The sequence below is a fragment of the Salvia splendens genome, chromosome 5 (genome assembly GCF_004379255.2).
Source record: "Salvia splendens isolate huo1 chromosome 5, SspV2, whole genome shotgun sequence".
NCBI lineage: Eukaryota > Viridiplantae > Streptophyta > Magnoliopsida > Lamiales > Lamiaceae > Salvia > Salvia splendens.
Window position 1 is genome coordinate 3,704,334 of NC_056036.1, and position 22,785 is coordinate 3,727,118.

The 22,785-nt window shown below is 35.7% G+C and overlaps 3 protein-coding genes across 3 annotated transcripts; all 3 read right to left on the reverse strand.

Moving 5' to 3' along the window:
• Positions 1-6,257: 6,257 nt before the first annotated feature.
• On the reverse strand, positions 6,258-8,716 carry LOC121803681 (putative pentatricopeptide repeat-containing protein At3g23330). The gene has a single exon (XM_042203317.1). It carries the CDS (start codon positions 8,615-8,617, stop codon positions 6,665-6,667), a length of 1,953 nt encoding a protein of 650 aa, XP_042059251.1. The 5' UTR covers positions 8,618-8,716; the 3' UTR covers positions 6,258-6,664.
• Positions 8,717-8,836: 120 nt separating this feature from the next.
• LOC121803683 (uncharacterized protein At4g14342-like) lies at positions 8,837-11,155 on the reverse strand. Its single transcript, XM_042203319.1, has 4 exons — positions 11,038-11,155; positions 10,817-10,902; positions 10,569-10,692; positions 8,837-9,166 (listed from the first exon to the last, which is right to left on the reverse strand). Exons 1-4 carry the CDS (start codon positions 11,041-11,043, stop codon positions 9,119-9,121), a joined length of 264 nt encoding a protein of 87 aa, XP_042059253.1. The 5' UTR covers positions 11,044-11,155; the 3' UTR covers positions 8,837-9,118.
• Positions 11,156-11,723: 568 nt separating this feature from the next.
• Positions 11,724-17,428, reverse strand: LOC121803682 (serine/threonine-protein kinase tricornered-like). The gene is made up of 14 exons (XM_042203318.1): positions 17,073-17,428; positions 16,035-16,379; positions 15,517-15,691; positions 14,959-15,042; positions 14,631-14,872; positions 14,320-14,539; positions 13,787-13,866; positions 13,613-13,697; positions 13,286-13,417; positions 13,092-13,205; positions 12,961-13,008; positions 12,388-12,472; positions 12,216-12,269; positions 11,724-12,138 (listed from the first exon to the last, which is right to left on the reverse strand). The coding sequence occupies exons 2-14, from the start codon at positions 16,256-16,258 to the stop codon at positions 12,038-12,040; spliced, it is 1,644 nt and encodes a 547-aa protein (XP_042059252.1). The 5' UTR covers positions 16,259-16,379; positions 17,073-17,428; the 3' UTR covers positions 11,724-12,037.
• Positions 17,429-22,785: the final 5,357 nt, after the last annotated feature.

Here is a 22,785-nt window from a genome sequence, read left to right on the forward strand (position 1 = left end):
CCCTTTCACCAAGATACGATTTGTTACCTCCGTTTGTCCGTTTGCTTGTGGATGAGAGACCGAAGTGAACCGCTGTTGAATATTCAGCTCTTGGCACCAATTCTTGAACGTCTTGTCGGTGAACTGAGTCCTGTTATCCGAGATGAGGATGTGGGGTATGCCAAATCGGCACACTATGTTCTTCCAGACGAAGTCCAATGCCTTTGAGCTCGTTATCGTAGCTAATGGTTCAGCCTCCACCCACTTCGTGAAGTAGTCCACGGCAACGATAAGGAATTTCATTTGCCGAGGAGCTTGAGGAAGTGGTCCCACTATGTCTATGCCCCATTGCATAAAAGGCCAAGGGCTTTGCATAGTGGATAGATCGGTCTGCGGCATCCTTGGGATATTTGCATGGATTTGGCACTTCGGGCATGTCTTGACGAGCTGCACTGCTTCTTGTACCAAGGTTGGCCAATAATATCCCCATCTTAGAACTTTTTTAGCTAAAGCTCTGGCTCCGATGTGGCTACCGCACGATCCTTTATGAACTTCTCTGAGGATGTAGTCCGTCTCTTCTGGTCTTACGCACCGCAATAACGGCTGGAGGTAAGACTTTCTAAAGAGGACTCCTTCATGAAGTTCGTACCGAAGTGCTCGGCACGTGATCTTCCGAGCTTCTCTCTTATCCTCGGGCAATTGTCCTTGATCCAGATACTGCAAGATCGGCGTCATCCAGTTCGGCGAGCTGGATACTGAATGTACCTCGGCTTCATCAATGCTTCGATGCATTAATTCTTCCGCCTTTGAGCTCGGATCTGAGGCCAACTTACTTAAGGTATCTGCTCGGCTATTTTCCGCTCTGGGAATGCGGATTATCCGAAAATAGGAGAAACTTCGGCTGATGCTTTGCGCTTTGTCCAAATACTTCTTCATTCTCTCGTCACGAGCTTCACTTGTACCCAACATGTGATTTACTATGACTTGTGAATCATAATGGACTTTGAGAGATTTGACGAGCAGACTTTGCGCTAACTGGAGTCCGGCCAGGAGGGCTTCGTACTCGGCTTCATTATTAGTAGTGGGGAATAGGAACCGAAGTGAGTAGGTTACCTCGGGTCCGTCGGGAGCGACAAGTAAAATACCAGCTCCGCTTCCCATCTTGTTTGAAGCTCCATCTACGAATCCGCTCCAGCAGTCCGGCGGCTCTACTTCGGATTCCAAGGGCTGTGCTAGTTCGGCATTGGCAGAATTCTTCTGTTCGGCAATAACAGGAATTGCTTGATCGAACTTTGCTTCTGCAAGAAAATCTGCCAAGGCTTGTCCCTTGATGGCTTTTCGAGGTAGGTACTCGATTGAGTGTTCTCTCAGCTCTATGGCCCATTTGGCGATTCTGCCTGATGCTTCTGGCTTGGTCAAAACTTGCCGAAGAGGCAGATCGGTTAAGACGCATACCTTGTGAGCATAGAAGTATGGCCGCAGTCTCCTTGCTGCATTTACTAACGCCAGAGCAATTTTTTCCAGAGGTTGATACCTTGTTTCTGGACCTCTTAATGCTCGGCTTGTAAAGTAGATGGGAAACTGCTTTAGGCCTTCTTCTCGTACAAGCACCGCGCTAATGGTTTGATCGGATGCCGCTAAGTATAAGAAAATCACTTCGGCATCTGTTGGAGCAGAGAGAATTGGAAGCTCGGCTAAATAACTTTTGAGCTCGTCAAAAAGCCTTTTTCTGCTCTATGACTTCAGAGACGATTTAGTCTTCCCGGCAGGGAGAGCGTCAATAGTTAGGATTACTCCATCATATTGCGGCTCGTTATCGTCTTCGGGATCCTGTTGACTTTTCGGATCCTGAGGAGCGCAGTTCGCACCTCCCTGCTTTTTGTTCTTTTTCGGCTGCTTGCTTTGGTATTTTTTTAACGTCCCTGCTTTCACAAGGGCATCAATACCTGCAGCCAAATGTCGGCACTCCTCGGTATCGTGACCGTAGTCTTGATGGAAGGAGCAATATTGATCCTGAGGTCGGCGCGCGGCCGATTTCGTCATCCGCCTTGGCTTTTCGAACATATCGGAATGCAGTTCGAAAATTTCCGCTCTTGACTTGTTCAATGGTACGAACTGAGCGGGCGGCTTCTCAGGATTGAGACGTGGTCCCAATCTGCCTTGTACCGGTGCCCTTTGAATTCTTTCAAAAGGAGTTCGGCGAGGAAACCTCTGATCGCTATGATCGGGCTTCTTTTCGTCTCCTCTAGATGAGCTGTCTAAAGACCGTTTTCGACGGTCTGCCTCATCGGCACGGGAGAACTGGTCCGCAATGTCCCACATCTCTTGAGCTGTTTGCGGACTGCATTCCACGAGCTTTCTGTAGAGAGCTCCGGGCAGGATTCCATTTTGGAATGCCGAAATGACAAGTAGATCGTTGAGATCATCTACTTGTAGGCATTCCTTGTGGAATCTCGTCATGAAGTCGCTGATCTTTTCGTCGCAACCTTGACGTATAGAAAGCAGCTGAGCCGAAGTACTTCGGGCTTCCGCTTTCTGAAAGAACCTCCTGTGGAAAGCATCCATTAGATCTCGGTAGGATCTAATGCTGCCTTGAGGAAGGCTGTCGAACCACCTTCTGGCGTTCCCGATAAGCAGCTCGGGGAACAGCTTGCACATATGGACCTCATTGAGACCCTGGTTCGCCATGTTATACTGATAGCGTCCCAGGAAGTCATGAGGATCCACTAGCCCGTCATAAGTCATTGATGGTGTCCGGTAGTTCCGCGGTAAAGGAGTTCGGGTGATATCGTCCGAGAACGGAGTCTTTAATGCTCCGTACATGGTGAACCCGACATCTCTTCGGTACGGAGGAGATGGAGTTCTCCTGTGGTTCCGGTACCGAGGAGGAACAGGAACATGTCGGGGTTGAGGATTCTTTCTCCTGGAAGACACGTCACTACTGCGGTAGTGACTTTCATGTCTGGATGAGGAGGGAGAATCCGCCGTTGTCTTCTCCGGCTGTTGGCTCTTCTGCAGGAAGGTTAAGAACTCCTCCTGCTTCTCGGCCAAGAACAGCTTGACAGCTTCATTTAAATCGGGCTGCTGGGAAGACTCGGTGCGATCTCTCCTGGAGTGGCTTGTTCCTTCTTCGTGAGAACCGGAGGTAGATGTCTCCCGAGGCCGTTTTTCAGACCTGCGAGCTGGACTAGCTTCCTCACGGTTATCACGAACGGTATTACGGGTAGTGTGTGATCTGGTATGCATTTTTTTGGGATGGAAAAAGGGTCAAAAATTCGCTTTATCACAAATTTGGTTCTCTGTTTCCCACAGACGGCGCCAGTGATGGATCCGCGAATTTTTGATGGTGATGAATGCTGGTAGAGAATAAAGATCACGACACAATGAATTTACGTGGTTCGATTTACTGAGGTAAATCTACGTCCACGGGAAGAAAAGAGGGCAGAGTTGTATTGCTTGATCTGTTTTCTACAGCTTACAATACAGACTTGCTATTTTATATTTGATCTCTAGAGAGCGAGAGAGTCTAACCCTATCTATCTGATCTAGGTTCTATTTATACAAAGGACCAAGATCGTGGCATGCAGCACCATTTACTAGGTAGTGGATGTCGTGGAGATCGTGGCGATCTTGCATGGGTCCACTATCCTGCATGAGTTAATGACTGCTTGACACCACTAAATAGATCGTGGGTGTAGTGGAGGTGGAAATCCTGCATGAGTCCACTATCTCCTAGTTCGGTCGAATACTGAGACCGAACTGCTGAATTATTGCCGAGCAGCTTTTGCCGATCTGAGAGTAGAGCTTGATGCCGACCTGAGAGCAGAGTTTGATTGGTTGGCTTTTACCGAGCTGTAGGCTGGGGCCGAACTCTTTGGTTGTGCCGAACTGAACTCTTTAGTCATGCCGGACTGATACTCTTTGGTTGTGCCGAACTGATACTCTTTCTTGGGCTTTAGGCTGATGGGCTTTACTGCTGTTGGGCTTGTTTAGTACATACTCCATCACCTACTAATTACTAAATGAGAAAGAATTGTGTGATCACGCAAATATCTTATCCAAATAAATTACATTTACATATAAGTCAAAATACAATCATGTTATTGAACTAAAAATTAATTAAGTTTATGACAAGTAGACAAATTTAAATAAAATAGCATGATTATATCATATAAGGAAAGTGATTTTTTATACAACGACTATAATGTCATGAGCCCTTATTTTTCATCTTTAATTATATTTATCTTTTGACAAATACTATATTCTAATGTTGTTTTGAATAAAGATAGTACATTTATATTTAACATTTTATAATTTTTTTATCTTCAAAAAATAAATTCTTTTATCGACTGTAGTTTTCCTTTTTAGTGTATAATTTTATTTTATTTCAGGGTTTTTGGGAGGATAAAGTGTTGCTACTAAAAATTTAATTTATGACAGGTAGACAGACGAAAAATTAAATTGCATTATCATATATTTTAAATAAGAAAAATGATTTTTTGGCACAAGGATTCTACGCCAAAACACCATTATTTTTTTCCCATAGTACTACTTAATATTCTGTTGGATATTTTAGTGTAATTGGATTAACTTGATTGATCAATATAATTATAACGAGACATCAAATAAGTTGGAAGTGCGGAGTGCACACTTATTTGAATTTGTTATGATTAGACGGGGTTCGGGGGCAGCGCCCCCGAGAGCGGGGTCCAAGGGGCGGCAGCCCCTGGCGGACCAAATTGGAATTTTCGATAATTGAATTTTCGATAATTGAAGGACCAAATTGCAATTTTATGATAATGCAATTTAATTTTATAACCCGCCAACAATGGAATCATCCGGAAATGGAATTTTCGATAATTGAAGGACCAAATTGCAATTTTATAACCCGCCAACAATCAGTTATTTTCGGTTGTGAAATGAAGGGATGCAACGTTTCATCCTAAACCTCTACATATTGATCGATTTCTGGTTCGAAAAGTAGAACAAGAAAAAGACATACGAAATTGTTTTACACCTGAATTGCATCCGATCAAATTTTTGATAGAACCGTCAAATATATTTGATCTGAAAGTGTTCTTCACGCCTTTCAGTTGATCAGTCTGTTCACATTCTCTGTTTATCACTAACATATTCTAGTTTTGACTAATAATGTTATTTTGGATAGTTATAAATCACATTATGAAAATCAAATTACATTGAATATTCTTATTTAAAAAGATGAGTACATATTTATTTAACATTCAAGTTTTTTTTATTATTAAAAAAATTGTGATAGACTGTATTTTTCTTTTTTTTTTCAAGGTTTTTGGGTATAATTTTCCCTTTTAGGGTTTTTGGTAGCCTAAAGTAGTACTCCTAAAAAGATTATTAGTTAAAATTAATATTTTGAAGAAACTTCTATGTGAAAGTAAAGATAACGTGAGCACGGAATTTTCTGGTGAATTGCTAATATCTCTCTCTTTTAATTGTGGGCACTTGTCGATATATGAGAATTCTATTTTTTTCCCTTTATATAAAATTAAAGTCTTCATGACTAAGTCCATGTTAATCTCCAATTCGTTACCGAGATTACATAAAAAAGCATGACCTTTTAACAATAATTTATATGTAAATGTAACACCAAATATTTCGTTGTCAATCAATAAAAGAAAAAAGAATTATAAGATTTTTTTAGTCCCATTGAGATACAGTGGTCGAGAAAATTAGCAAACAACAAATAAGATTGTGACAATTCCATCTTACGATATAAATTTAAATAAATAAATTATCCATAACAATATAAAATAGGTACACGCTGACCACAAACAGTAGTAACAGGACCCAAATATTGTCCAGTTATATACATATCATGTCAAGATTTAAAAAAAAAAAAAACAAAGTAAATAAAACAAATCAAGTTGCAGAAAAATTTAAAGAAAAAAAAAACTCCCTATGCGCTTATTCCATTAAAACCTTCATTCTACGACGAATTTTATACACATGACGTGCACTGATGATGACGAGGCACGGACACCCTTTGCCGCGGTCATTGTAGCACACGTGTCTCCCATTGCACAATGACTTGACATCATCCTGATCACCTTCCTCCGACTTATCACCGACAGTCCGTTCAAGGGTCCAAATTAAACGGTGGCAACTAAAAACGAGGATTATGCTCATTGCGAGATTTAACCCAACACCCTATCTTTCAAGAGGATTCGTGGCATGCCAAGCGAAAGGATCTTCGCTTTGCATCGAATTAATCCAGAGGAGATTCTCTATATGCAACAAATGGATTTATGACATTTTGAAAGGAAATACTTGAATTCAAGAATTGATTTGTGTCACATGATTGCTGCATTTGTATAGTTCTAAAACATCTCTCACAGTTCAAACTAGTTCAACATAGATATAATCCTCATCAATCAAACTTTTCAAGTATAAACAGCAGCAAAATTTACTATTGTGACAGCTTTCTTAACCTCAACTCCTTTGCTCAAACGACTCTACAATCCTTCTGAGCTATTCACCTTCCTTGAATGGTGAAATTGAACGAGATCCCAACAACGATCCATCTGTGTAAGATCTTGGACACCATATATATGTATCTTCTGCTCCACATCCACGCCGTGCAGCACCATGTTCGTGCCTGGCACGTCCCATTCAAGCTGCATTCATCGCACAATATCTTACAAATCAGTAATTATACAACTTCAATCCAGCTGCAAGCTTCGTTCTTCTTCACCCCTTTCCTTCTCATGGTGGTTCTCAACTTTGTAGCCTCTTTCCACCTTCCAACATCAACATACACATTGGATAACAGAACATAAGCATTAACCGATTCAGGATCAATTGCTAATACTTCTTTGGCAACCTTTTCAGCCAGTTCCACGTTCTTGTGGACTCGACAAGCAGACAACAAAGTCAACCAAATTGCATCTGTTGGTTTGATATGCATCTTACAGATAAACTCATAAGCTTCATCCAATCTCCCTGCACGGCCAAGAAGATCCGAGACTGCTGCATAGTGCTCTATCCCTGGTGGAATAGCATAACCCTGAGTCATCCTGTCAAAAAACATCCGAGCTTCATCCACCAATCCGCCATGGCTACAGGCCGTCAAAACAGCAAGGAAAGAACCAGAGTTTGGTTTCACCCCCTCCATCTCCATCTTCTTGAAGAAAGAAATGGCATCACGGGCATGCCCGTTCAAGGCATACGCCATGATCATGGCTGTCCATGACACTGTGTCCTGAAACTCCATCTTGTCGAAAATCCACTTCGCAGTCTCTATGTTACCACATTTTGCATACATGTCCATCAGGGAGCTAGCAACAAAGATGTTATCATCAAAGCCCTGTCTAATAATGTAGCCATGCAGCTCTTTACCCAAACATAGCCTCGTGAGATGGGCACAGGCTGGCATGATACTTGAAAATGAAAACGCCACGGGCTCAACTCCAGCCTTCAACATCTCCCTCAAATATCTCAATCCATCATCAAAACTTCCATTCTGAACACACACTGCTATCATGGAATTCCAAGAAACTCTGTCCTTTCGAGGAGATAAACCAAATACCTTGTATGAATACTCCAACTGCATACAATTTGCATACATATCAATCAAACTACTACCAATAAACACATCTTTGTCATAACCATGCCTAACTGCATACCCATGAATCTCTTTTCCCTTCATCACATCCACATGCTTTGCAATGGCCGGAAGGATAGTAGATAAAGTGTAAGAATCAGGCTTCAAGTTCCCCTGCCCCATATCCTTCAACGTCAACAAAGCTTCCTCATGCATCCCATTTTGCACATGCCCTCCGATCACCGTGTTCCAAGACACAACATCTCTAACCGGCATTGTTTTGAAAACTTTCTCCACACTATTCTTCCTCCTCTCTAAAACACTACCAACAACTACAATCTCCCCATCACAGCAATCAACATTACTTCTTCCCACATAATTTTTCAAACTCACATAATCATCAACAATCATCAACTCATCACTAGCATTTTCATCAGAAGAGTGGAGTTTCTCGTCAACCACTTCAAACTTCTCCTTATACTCCTGCTTATAACTAGCGGAACTCACAGTCCTATTCAAACAATTGTCAAATTGAAACGCCCATTTTGGTTCAGAACAACCATCAAACACGTTGTGTGCGATCAAAGGCTCCAGCTTTACATACATATTCATGAGCGCATTACCCGTAAAAAGATCCGAATCCAACCCGACCCTGATCACGCAGCAATGCACCGCTTCACCAAACCTCAAATCGCCCAAATCGGCGCACGTTTTCAGCAAAGAAGGGAACACGTTCCTATCCGGGAATTTCCCCGCGGCCCTCATTTTCTTGAAGAAAGCTACGGATTCTTCGAAATTTCCGTTGGAAGCGCAGCATCTGATGATTGATTTCCACGCCTTGCCCGGAGGTGGATAGCGGAAAGCGTTGAAGAGAGAGAGGCAGTCTCGTAAGAGGTTGAAGTTGGCGTAAACTGAGAGAACGATAGCAGCGGATTTAGCAAAAAGAATGGCATTTCCTTGGCGTTTGACGATTTGGGCGTGGAGCTGTTTGGCTTGCGAGCTAGTTTTGATGACGGAAGGATTGCCCAAAATGTTTGCGATGGCCTCAACGGTGGTTTTCATCGATTTTTTTGTCGCAGCAATTCCTCACTTCAGCTTCAGAGTTCAGATTTTCAATAAAGATGTCTTTTTTTCCTTCTTTCAAATTTAAATCTGTATATAACTTTCGTAAAAATGAATATTATTGTTGTCATTTTATTAACCGTAATGTATTTTTTTTATAGCATTTGCAATACTCCTGCATAAGTAAAAAAAATTCAAAGAATTGTGTAAATCTAGTGCTACAATTCGAACCGAAGATTATCTATTTCTGTAAGGAAGAGAACAAGATTGAATTCTTGAGATTGCAACTAGAAAAAGTAGCAATCTTTTCTTGCAAAATCAGGCATTGTCTTCAGAGATAGTAAGTATAGCAGTCAACTACAGCGCGAATGATTTAAGCTTAAGTGCCAGATCTAGAACTGCTAAGATAGGATAATAGTGGCGGAAGGCATGGCCGGGTCTCTGAGAACTTTCGAGTGCAGTTTTCAGCTTTCACCAGCCACAACATTCTCCAGAGGCATTTCAATCATCTTCTCTATCAGGAGGAAGACCACATGGCAAAAGCATTTTCTGCACGGAAGTAGGGAATTCGAAAGATATTAGCTTTGATACAAAAACCAAGCCACAAACAATTTCCAAAATATCAAACATATGAAGTACTAGATGTTCTGAAAGCTGCACCGCCTCCTGATTACTATTTTCACCAGAAGCAACAGGTGTTTAATGGGGCACTGACTATGGTTGTCTTGTTCAGTTAAGAGAGTTCCTAACAAAACTTCACCTCAAGCACTAAGACTAGATTGTCTTCACATCAAGATTTGGAGCAATACATGCATAGAGAGAAAAAAAAGGTGGGTTGGGGGGAGGGGGGCAAAGGGAGGTTATTTTGGCAGTCCAAAACTCTGTTTGTGCATGCGGTGCACTTGGGCTGTGGATGGATGCAATATTGGCAGGCTCGGTGTTGAAATGTGGCACTCAAGGGAGAGGGGAAGAGAAACTGAGGGTTCAAGGGAGGCAAGATACTTCTTCAAAGAAGTGATCCCTCAATCAGTTATAGAGCAAATATACATTCTTTAAATCTAAAGCATTATAAGATCCTCAACCGGGCTTAGAGTGCCTCTCTCAACCACCCAATCAATAGTTTTGGTGGTACCACTGACCCCTCACCCTCACCCTCACCCAAACCAAAAATCAGTCACTTGAACTTACTTTGGTTTGGGCAGATGAGTGGCTGGAGCCAAATATGATCAACTTTACAAGAAACTACTCTCATATATGCTGGCAGAATAAGAAAGAAACTCAGCCAGAATGATGCAGGAAACCATTTAGCATAGATAATTTTGTTAAAATAAAAAAAATACTACTCCATAGTACTACTATAACACCAATTTCTCAGACATGTCATATCAACAACTTGTAACCCAGATACTTTGTATAAGTGGTATTTTCATCTATCCGTTGATTAATTGTTAGAATAAAACCAATCAAACATACCATCTATGACATTATTCATTCATTTCTGTTCATGCATATTGTACAATGACCAATTGAGGCCAAAACAATACAAAATGTGGCACATGCCACTCATCTTCTTAAAAAACCTTCCACACTGAATCCAAATATGTACTAGTACTACCCAGAAGTACTCACAAAACATTGCAAATTTTGACCAGAAAACCTAACTCATAGCTGAAAGGGCCAAATAAAGAAAAGATTGCACCAACCGACTCACATCTCATTGAATAATTTTCATAGACAATCAGTTAAACATTCACCATGCAAAATCTACAAAAGCCAACCACCAAGTCCAAGAAATAAAGAAACTAAAGGGGGTTATAAAATAAAACTTGAAAAACTCAACAAGCCCAAAAAATTGAAATACTACCTTACTTTCACCAGATGACTAAATTAACAACCAAAGACAAAATCAAACACCACAAAATAAAATAAAAAGATCCAGCAGAAGGTATACCTGCATGAAATTGTAGCGCTCTCTCCCAATGGATTCATTTTCAGCGACCGCAAAGTAGGCCAGAACCGGATAATGCCCGACGTACGAGGCGTAGCTATCTCGGTGGATATTCACCGCCCATTCACTACAAGAGAAGCAATTTCCCCCAAAATTCATTCACAACATTTAAGAAAAAAATAAGAGTTGATTAGTCGAAAACAATCGAGTCAAATAAAAATCTTTCCTCAGGTTTTGGCTAGGGCACTTACAATCGAGTCAAGTCGGCGTGCCCTGTGCCGACATATTTAGCCTGCAAATGCTCGAGCTGCGAGTTGATATTAAACCTGTCGCTCGCCTACACCGATCAAAGCCACGCAAATTAGCATCCATCAAAGTTTGAATAACTCCAGAGATGGTGAATTTCGAAGAAAAAGATTGAGGATAGATAAAGGAAAGAACTAGGCTTTCAGTAAGGGTTTAAACTGTTTACCTGCATATTGATTCTTAGATTGAGAGAGCTGAAGAAGAAATGAGCGGTATGATTTTGATTGTAAACCGTGTTAATAGCTTTATAGAGAGAACTGATATAGCAATCTTGTAAACGCGCGTTTTATGTAAACAGATGAATATTAGTACTAATATTTTCTTTTTCGTGCATATTAATTTAGTATTACAATTTTTCTTATAAATCAATAATTTTGGAATCGTGAAACTTATTAATTTAAAGATACATCAATATATCGATAAATTACTCGTGAAAACTTATTAGCTTTATCATGGTATTTTGTCATTTCACAGTTGTTACAAAAATAGTTACCCTAGTAATTGTTAGTTGTGATTTATTTTACTAGATAGTATTTTAATTATATTTTTGTACTTAAATTATTATTACATTATTATTAATGTCAAATACATAATTCACAATTTGCACAAATACAACATGCATTGATATACAATCGGTTAATGTGTCTAATTAAATACTATATGCCACTTACTAATAAAAAGCACTACTGACATTTAGTCCATGTTAACTTTTTTATATTTTCAGAATATGATAGTCAAATAATCAAAATTAGTATGAACACTATGATTTCCTAGTTTTGTTATACTTAGTACAATCACATATGAGTATAATTTCTAGAACTCATGAGGTACTAGTATGAACAACAGTCAACAAAGCAGCAAACAAAGCTTCATTTTTTTTTTCAAAATTGTAGTTTGTTCACATTGATCCTATGAACAATGAATTAGTTTCTACAGCTTGAAAATTCAAAAAGAATTACATCATCCTTTGTGAGAAGCAGTGAGGAGGAATATGTACAATGAGGGTATGATTTACACAAGCTGTTGCAGAATCAATTAAATATAGCTGGAAAACTGCCATCATCATGGCCACTTACAGTTCAAGCACATGAAGAAGGAAGACAACCCAAATGAAGCTATGCAGAAAATGCTTTACACCACTCCTTCACTCTGGTAGCTATCGAGCTCTAAAAATCGCGTTGTTTTGAGGTATCTGATTTAGGAGGCATCAGGTTTAGGAAACTTCCATTTGATGAAGACTGAGTGGATTCTGAGTCTGACTCCTCGCCTGTACGAGTAACAAGAAAATATAAGGGCAAGTACCAACAATATCTATAAACTAGCTGAGATGGAAAAGGATCGTACTGAAAAGGGACTTCACTGTAGGTCTCTTAGGCTTAGTGTTCTTCTTCAGTTCAACTGGTAGAAACACAAAGACACATTGAAATCAGTCGATAATTGTTTAGTTCAAGAAACGGGAAAATATGGATTCCCAAACAATAGACTAGCATATGGAAACAGATAATATGACACACACCCATTCCTGGGACTTCATGATCATTCACGATTTCAAAGTTCTTGTAGGTGTATCCCATGAAGTTCACGTCCTTAGAAGAAAGCATCTGTGTAATAAAGAAATACGTATCAGATCTTGTTGCAGCATCAGAGACTTGTACAGCAATAAAATGACAAGCTTCACTAGATCGCTTTCCCAGACAATATCTTCTCTCTCTTTTCATGATATTGCGTTATTTTCAAGTCATGGTACAAAAAATGTGAGCCATTCTGAGGTCAACCTTCGCATCTGTTGTTGGAAACTTCACCGAAGCTAGCTCAATTTCATTAAGCTTGTCACATTATATTCAAGGGCATATCTTCAGTAGTGAGTGTTACATGCTTTATTGCAACAAACACTCATATATGTTCATATAGCTACAAGAACACATTGCTACATGAGGGATCTTGATCCATATCACAATCATAAGACAGCATCAAACAAACAAAATACCATGCTCTATTGAGTACCAAACCAGGTTTTCAATGATAATTTATGATTGCAGATCTCAACGAGAACAGTGGTAAAAAAAGGTTAATAGCAGCATGTACACACCTTCCTCCAGGGGCCTGATTTTGCTGCTGAAGGGACTTGACTGTCAGCCTGCAAAAAAACCAAAATCGTAAGCAAGAATAATCGGAAAGCAGAAAGGAACAGGCAAAGTCTAATCTAGGAAGGGGGAAAACCTCTTCAAACTTTTCAAAGTTTTGGGTATCCAGTTCACCATTAACTTCAGGAATGAATGCAGCAGTCATTTGATATAATTTATCCCACTCAGTGCCTATGAACCACGGGTGAGTCTGAAAAGATGGTGAAACAGATAAATTGATGGTTTGTTACTAACACCATTTCAGAACATTTAGAGCAGCACAAAGATCACCTTGATTTCATCAGCACCTCTTGTACCAAGCCTTTGCTCTACATTACACAAGAGTTTACAGATAAGATCTTTAGCTTCTGGCGACAGTTTTGCCTCTTCTGGAAATTTCAAATGCGTTCTCCAGTTAACTATCTGCAGAAAGAGCAATACATAAAGATTAAGGCAAGAATCTATAAAAGTGCTGATCTCAGTTGTGCTAATCTGTTACCTTACAAATGAAAATTGGTAATCGTAATGATGTTTAACCAAGTATAGTATTAAGTAAAAGGGTCTATAAGGAAGCTGCATGTTGAACAGCAAAGCAAATGAAAAAGAATCCTTCATTACCTTTCTACAGGTAGACATGGGCTCATCAGAATAAAATGGTGGATACCCGACAAGCATCTCATACATGATTGCCCCCAAAGACCACCTAAAATATTGGGATGTGGTGTGTCAGTCTAAATCTGAAATATCACTATATCTTCTCAGATGAAAACAAAAACATCGAGAAACACATACCAATCACACTCCATTGCATATCCTTTTTTCAGCAGAACTTCTGGAGCAATGTAATCAGGTGTACCAACAGTTGAATAGGCCTACAACAAAAATAAGGAAAAGATTGAACTCATCACATGCTGTCCTGACGACTGCCAACATTCTTCTAAGAAAGAATGTAATCTCATATAAAAGTACTGACTATATCATCAAGGCACAATTTCAAGTTGATACACTAGGATATTATTATGCACTAGGCGAATATAAGTCCCTCTAAGCCACACACACACATGCACATATGTGTCTTTATATTCATCCTTGTCCACATGTTTATGTTCCAACACCTTGTAAGAAAATGTTATGTGTATGCTTAAAGCAGCCACAAACAAACAAAATGTGATTCCCGATTCCCATTGTCCTATCTTTTCTTCCTTTTTCTTTTTTAATAATAAAGTTGTCGGTATTAACTCTGAACAAATGAAGTCCAAGAACTCTCATCATATCAGAATTAGAAGCTGTGCAAAATCAAGAACTGGAACGAGTTGGAAAAATACAAGCATCCTCCTGTTCCGCTGCCAGTGTTGCAGTTGCTCCTGTTGAGTGCGCTTAGGTGCTGCAGGGCGCCCATCACTTTGAAGAGCTCCACTATAGTTTTTGCCTACAGTAAAATCCTTTTCTTGAATATTACTGCAATCCAGCGGTTTGCACAATCCAAAATCAGACAGCTTCATGTGTCCATATTTATCAAGAAGCAAGTTATCAGGCTTGATATCCCTGAAAAACATAAGAAAGAAGAAAGATCTGATATCAATTTAAAATAGTAGAGGACATCATTCACCTTGGACAAGCAGTAAGTAAGACAAACCTATGAATATAATTGTGTTTGTGGATAGATTCAATTGCAAGAACTGTTTCTCCTACATAGAATCTGGCTTCATTTTCCGTTAATGTATCTTTACGCATCAGTAGAGTCATCATATCTCCACCAGGAAGGTATTCCATTATTAGATATAGATACTCTTCATCTTGGAAAGAACAATAGAGTTTGACAATGCAATTGCTGTCAACTTCCGCCAGTAAATTCCGTTCTGCTTTTACATGCTCAACCTAGAGATGGAGACTGAGAGGAATAAGCACAATAGAGAAAATTCCCACAGTTGTTATTTGTTTTGAATGAGAAATTAATTTTTTACCTGGCCTCTACGAAGCATCTCTGACTTCTTGAGCTTTTTCATGGCGTAAACATGGCCAGTTTTCTTCTCCCTGCAGATTCTAACCTGAAGTGGATGATTGTTTTAGAAAAAGTTATTGACACATACAAGGAAATAGCTTAACATGCAACAAAGGAAATCAGCATCAACTGCTATGACAAACTTCTATTCTACATATTTCCATCAGTACAAGAACAAGAAAATAAAATGCAATTAGTAACTGACCAATTCAAGATATAATCTAAGTTGGCTTGTCTTAAACAACATCTTCTTCTACACTCAATGAATGAAATGCATGGGCCTCAACCACAACCTGGAGGCTAGTCCTCCTTTTGATTGATGATTTATAGCCTATGTCGCAATCATTAACTATCAATTTCAGTACTAGAATCAATTGAGATATTTGCAAATGCCATTTTCAGCTTTACATGAAGAGAGGTAAGACTAAAAACACGTAGCCGTATCAACAAATATCGTATCATGGAGCTAATGGGACCAAAAACAAACAATTGTATCAAATCCACTAGAGAAAGAAAGGACCTCCCCAAATGCACCCTTTCCAATCATGGTTAATGGCTCAAAATCATCAGCACCCATTTTATGCCTCTGAAGGCGCATATATTCTGTTTCCTTCTTCTCTAAGTACTTCAAAATGTTGTTTTGCTCTTCCGCGGAGACATCAGCATCAGCTAGTTTTTTCTCAAGCATATCACGTCTAAAAGAAAACAGAAAAGTTTAATTCAGTATCTGCACCTGAAGTAAGACAAATCAACAGGAATGGCTTTGTTTCAAAACAACCCCCAAAAAAGAGAGAAAGGGAGAAATTGCTAGAAATGAGATGCCCGTTTTGGCATTAGTTTATTAAAATGCTCTTTTGGGGAACTGCAAACAGGAACCCATGGTAAAGTGGAATTAAGGATCTGGCCAAATGGAAGGACAAGAAGCAAATACTTTAAACTCCATTATATTGTACCACTATGGATCATGATGAGTAAATATAGCATGCAGGCGAAATATGTCAAGTAAAATCTACAATAAAAGAGAGAACAATGACATACCGCTCTCTCCTTTCCTGCAAGCTCTTCATTTGTTCCTTGTAATGCTTTTCAATATACTGCTTGGCTGCAGCTGCCTTCTGTTTAGTTGCATTTGAAGGTGTTTCCTCATTCAAATGTGCCTTCATACCTTCTTTTCCATTAGGCCTAGGCTCTGTCTTCTTGCTCGAAGTCTTGTGCTTCTCCTTAGAATGGAGCTTAGAACACCAACGCCTAACTGCTTCCATCTACTTCGACTCCTCTTTTGTTGCCAAAACTCAGGTGAGGTGCGAATTTTCGGATGCTATAAATTTAGTGTCCTAAATAATATCCATCCTTCCACATCAAGCTTCCAGTACATTGGGAATGCTGCGTAAAGCAGAGAAATAATATGTAATAAATCAAAAAAGGTAGTCAGTCTTCTTTCATGCCAAGAAACGCCTTTTTGGTCGTTAGCAAATCCAAAACTTCCATATCATGACTAATTAATTTTATACTATTCAAAATACATCCTTTCTGATCTCGTGTTGAATTCTCAACAATTTTCCTTGATTGTATAACAAACTTTTGCACTAACCTCCTACTTAGACTGCTCCAAACATAAACCCAAATGCCAAAAATAGAATTTTATAACAAACACACACGCACAAGGACAAGTCCAGGAATTTTTGTTTTTGAGATCAATGATAAGTCCAGAAATAAACTCATCCCTCAAATGGAGAAACAGAAAAAGAGAAAGCAAAAGCTACAAAATCAAATACTCCGCATATCTACATAACATTAAAAAAATAGAATCACTAAATGAGACAACAAATTTTCCATTTTTCCATATACAATCAAAACGGAAATGATCTTGTATTCTATTCGATGAGCCACATTGTTGCTCATCCAATAACAAGATTCTCAAAATGAAGTAAACCCTTCTAGAAAATCACAAAAAATAAAAAATCTTGAGAAAAATTCAAACTCTCGCATCACAATTGACCGTATCGAAGCGATCTATCAACAGCATTATCCCCAAAATCTCGTAACCAAAAGCGACGAAGTAGTAAAATCACTCACCTGCAAAAAATTGAATCAGACAGCTAGTGGAACTGCGTCAACCGTCCAACCAGCAGCAAGAATCCATAAAAGCAGCTATCTATTAATGAGCTATAAATACCACCAAAAAAATTTAAAAGCTCCGGACTCCAATAAAAAAGCAGTGAATTTCCAAACCCTAGAATTATCTGCAGAGAGAGAAGCTAATCGAAGAGGAGGTCTATAATGGAAGCTTTATGCTTTGGTGGCATCATTTCGCCATTAAAAGATGGAGAGAGGAGAGAGAGAAAGAGAAATCATTGTTTAATTTTAATTTTGTGATAAAACTATTTTGTTCATCAGAATTTTGTTATTTAGGGGAAAGTGGAAACCTCTGTTTAACACTAATTGCAGTGGTTGGGTTTAACTGGAATTTGTCGCGCGTTTTTCGGCAAAAACGCGTTGTCTTTAAAAGATGCTTATTGCCAACTTTCTCCCTCAATATTCACTCTCCTCTCTCCTACACACACATTCTAGCTTATCTTTTTATTTTTATTTGATTTAGTCTTTTTTTATAAAGGAAATATTCACAGACAAAATTGACAAATCTCAAAATTCAATAAATCAACTCTTAAAAAAACAAAACAATGCAAACATTAAGTTCGCCAAAAACAACAGAAACACATATGAAACAAGCAATGACGACAACAAAAATGCACAAATAAAGGAAGATCATACCTTCTATATATCACTACCGAAAAAAACACCACGGCACAAAGTCACAACTTTTGTTTGAATTGTTTGACATATATGTCTGGAATATTGATAAGAGTAGGTAATATTAATGGCCCCTTGAACAATAGTAGACATTTTTTTCACGAATGGGATTTATTAGTTGACATATTAGCATAGACCATTGCATGTTATAATTATTCATCTTAATAAGCAAGCATGAGTTTTAGTAGAGGACTCGATCTTTTACACTCATAGATCTAAATGGATCTTACATGGCATGCGAGTTCGGTCGTTATCATGTCATATAATAATAATAATAATAATAATAATAATAATAATAATAATAATAATAATAATAATAATAATAATAATAATAATAAAAGGATACGATAAAACCAAATTTGAACACAGTACGGTAAGAAAACTCTCCATACAACACGGCAAATGCGAACATGATACAAATTTAATTTGTGATGTCATAGCCCAATAACAACACAACACGATAAAAACTTGATTTCAAAAGTCCCAATAGTCATATAAGGCCTAAATTTTCAATGTTTAAAAACTAATTCCCAAATAAAGATAACTTACAAACAAAAAGTTACAATAATAATATTAATGATAACTTTTAAGAGAATCCGATACGAAATTATCCTTTTGATACGAACACGAGAACACCAATTTATTAATTTTGTGTGTATTCTTGTACTACTTTCATATGGTGTCCAAATTTCAGAGCCCCGTTTTGAACCCAAATATATTAAGTGCATGAACCAATATTCATCATGTTCACAAATTATTCGTCAAATTAAAACCATGTTCATTGTTAAATAGATGCATCATCATCCACCAAATTATAAAATCGATGTTGTTCTCACAAAATATATTACTAATATACAAATTAATCCAAAACAGAAGTTAATTTTGGAATATTCTGACCATTCTGTATACTATAGTATTTTTTAAAAAACAACTACCAAGTTCGTGTACAAAGGGACGTACATATTAGGTACACAATTGAAAAATATAATACTCAGGATGAAGATCTTGCATCTTTAACTATGCAATTAATTTTTGGGAGTACATGATAATAAATCTGGGCATCTTGCTATTTTTCCGAGTGGTGTCAAACAAGTCATATTATGACTACCCACACATTTCTTTTAAAAAAATAATGAGAATAATTCATTATTTTAAAAAAATAATTTCATAAAATAAAATTTTAGATTTTAAACTATTGATAGGCTTTTTAATAAAAAATGAAATAGTCGTTTAGGTTTTGCCTTTCAAATGTTTTGCTTGGAACAAAAATGGAAAATAAATTAATAGTCATGATCCATATTCAAAATTAGTGGGAAAGCGTAAGTAAATATTTAAGTAATAATAATTGAAATTATTATTGTATTATTATTAGTATGACTGGATAATTTTTTTTTATTTCCAAATAACAATATATGGATTCCTGTGCATATACTTATTTTTCTGTTCAGGACGTTCATTAAATAATTAACGTGATTTATTAATAATTAGCACAGATGTTTCCATTTGGGATTTGAGTGTTGACTTCTTCTTTTTTTTTTAATTTATTTCCTTAAGTGTCTATATTTCGTTTTGAAATAAAATGAAATAAATATAACCGACCATATTTTATCGAAATATCGAATCCGAGACTATCGATTTCCAGATGTCAATTTTGACATGTCATATAATTATTCATATTGTTTAAAAAATAACGCTATTTGCCCATTTAAGGATGAGATATACTTAGACAGTTATACCTAATACCGCAGTCCCATAAATTTCTGCTACTAATTTATAGTTGGGTGATGATTTAGAGACATAATGTCTCCAAGACATAATACCCCTATGTCAATTTGACATAAACCAAATTATTGTATAGACTAACATACCCTTATTTTGAATTAAATAATAATTGAATAAATAAATATATATCAATTAATCATAAAAGGAAAGGCAATTCATATCAAATTACTATCTTTTATCTAAATATACATCAATCAAATTATTATCAAAAGTCAACTCATATTATAAATTGACTTTCTACAAATTTGCATTATATAAAAACATTTGACATCTAATAGTCATATAGGAGTACTTAATTTCTTAATACTATCATCCAACGAAATAAAAATATTCATTCGCATTCAATTATTTTATTATTAAATAATCATTAAGGTTCTAGATTGTAAAAAATATACATATAAGTATATATATTTAATTTTTAATTGTTATCATCCAACGAAATAGTAATAGTTAGCATCAAATTATTTATTAGTATTAAAAAATTATTTAAATTATAAGTCATACAAACGGCTACATGTATATATATACTTAATTTCTAAGTGTTATCGTCCAACGAAATAGTAAACGTATTCACATCAAATGTTATTAGTAGTATTAAATAATTATTAAAATTCAAAGTCATAAAAATGACTACATGCATATAGATACTCAATTTCTTAGTATTATCGTCCAACTAAATAGTAAGTCATTTGCATCAAATTATTTTATTAGTATTAAATAATTATTAAAATTATGAATCGTAAAAATGATTACACGCATATACATACTTAATTTGTTAGTGTTGTCGTCCAACAAAATAATAATAGTCATTCACATACAATAATTTTTTTTCTATAAATAATGTGTAAAATTCTAAATTGTAAAATAGTAGTAGTATAAATATGTTATAGACTTAATTTTTACTTGTTATCATCTAGTGAAATGATAATAGTCATTTGCATCAAATTGTTTTATTAATAATTATTAAAATTTGAAGTCATAAAATGACTACATGTATATATACTTAAATTCTTAGTGTTATTACCCAGCGAAATAGGAATATTCATTCGCATCCAAGTATTTTGTTATTAAATAATCGTTAAAGTTCTAAATTGTAAAAGACTAGTATAACGAAATAGTATTAGTCATTCTTATCAAATTATTTTATTAGTATTAAATAATTATTTAAATTCTGAATCATAAAAATGACTACATGCATATATATACTTAGTTTTTTAGTGTTATCATCCAACGAAATAGTAATAGTTATTCACGTCCAATTTTTTTTGTTATTAATAATGTTTAAAATTCAAAATTTAAAATACTTTTAGTAAATAGATGTATGTATATATACTTAATTTTTTACTTGTTATAATCTCATGAAAGAAAGGGTTGTGTATAAAAAATGAAAAAATTTAATTGTGAAATATGACTATTAAATTTATATAGCTAAATTATTTTAGCTTTAGAAATTATTACTTAATTAAATTATTTTGACACCATCTGACAATTTAATTCTAGTATACATATTTAAATTGTTGTTCCCTAACATTTTGTCCATTAATAAATTAAAACATGTATAAATTTCAAATCTTAATTTTGATGCTCTAAGAACTCAAGCAATTAAATTGATTTATTAATTTTATACATATAAATTCTAGATTCAATAATGTTTTGTAATGATAAAATTAAGATTGAGTATTAAATCTATTAAGTACATATAAGTTTAGAATTTTAAAAATATAATTGTATAATGTACTATTTAAATAAAGTTTAAATTCATTATTTAAAATTATATTTTAAAATAAAATTCGTGACTTAGCATCATAGGAGTATTTAATACACTTCATACAATTTGAGTATAATTTGCTTAAATCAAGCCATCCATATAAATACACACAACTTTCCTAATCAAGTAATTGTTATATATAAATAAATGTTTTTATATGCATAAGGGTAGTATGGTATATATACAAAATATTTATTTAAATAAAAATATAAAACAAGCTAAAATGACTACTTTAACCTCATTATGTCTTAGACATTATGTCTCCAAAACATTTTCCTAATTTATATTCGATATCACTATCTATATACATACTACTACAACTATAAACCAACTAGAGATAAATGTGTTTCTCAAAAGTATTACTACATCACATGATATAATATTTTAAATTTATAATTGACATAATATCATGGTAATTCATTTTCAATTGTTTTTAGCCAAAATTTCTCTTGGGCCATTTGTTTATCAAAAAGTATTATTTCTAGAAATTACTACTCCTATGATTTCTTAGGATATGTTACAGAGGATGTGTTTCTTTAAAATTACTTATCTTGTGTTTAAACTATCAAATAAAAATAAGAGTATTAGAATTTGAACTTATTAATCAATTAAATTTAAATAACTAATTGACACAATAACTAAATTATCTAATTGACATAGTAATTGAAATAAAATGTTTTAATTAACTTTTTAATTGAATAAAATATTAGTATGATGTTAATAATAATATAATCAATAAATTTTAAACTACGGTAACATTTTTTTAATAAGTTAATAATGAAAAATATAATAATATAATATTTGTATTACTATTATGGTTCATAATTTTAATTAGTAAGTGTATCAAAAAAATTTCAATAAGTTATTAATTGATAATATATTGGTAACAATAATAAATAATACAGTAGTGAATATAATTACTAGTACTATAAATATATTAAAATTACCGTTTTCATTTGATACATATTCTCATCATTATTATGAATAAAATGCACATATCATAATCATAACTTTATATAATTAATATTATGAACTCTATATAATTTTACATGTGACTTATAAACTCTGTATATTTATATTTTATCATTTCATTTATTTAATTAACATTTTTTATTTTGTGTGAAGAAAATTCTATAAGTACGCACGGGGTTGATACTAGTACAAATAAAATACAAGTATTAAAAGAACATAAATTGTACTCTAACAAAAAAATAGAACATTTAACTATGAAACTTTTAAATTGAGAAAGGTAAAAAAAGGTGGCTATAAATTTGGTAGTAGAAAATTGCCCCACAACATAGGGCACGTTACCCAAAATTAAGGCATATAAGAGGGGTCCATTAATTGACCTTTATTTGAACAGACAGATTAAAGAACAAAAGGCATTCCACGGAGATTAGCTTTTGAAATCATGCCACTAATTGCGAT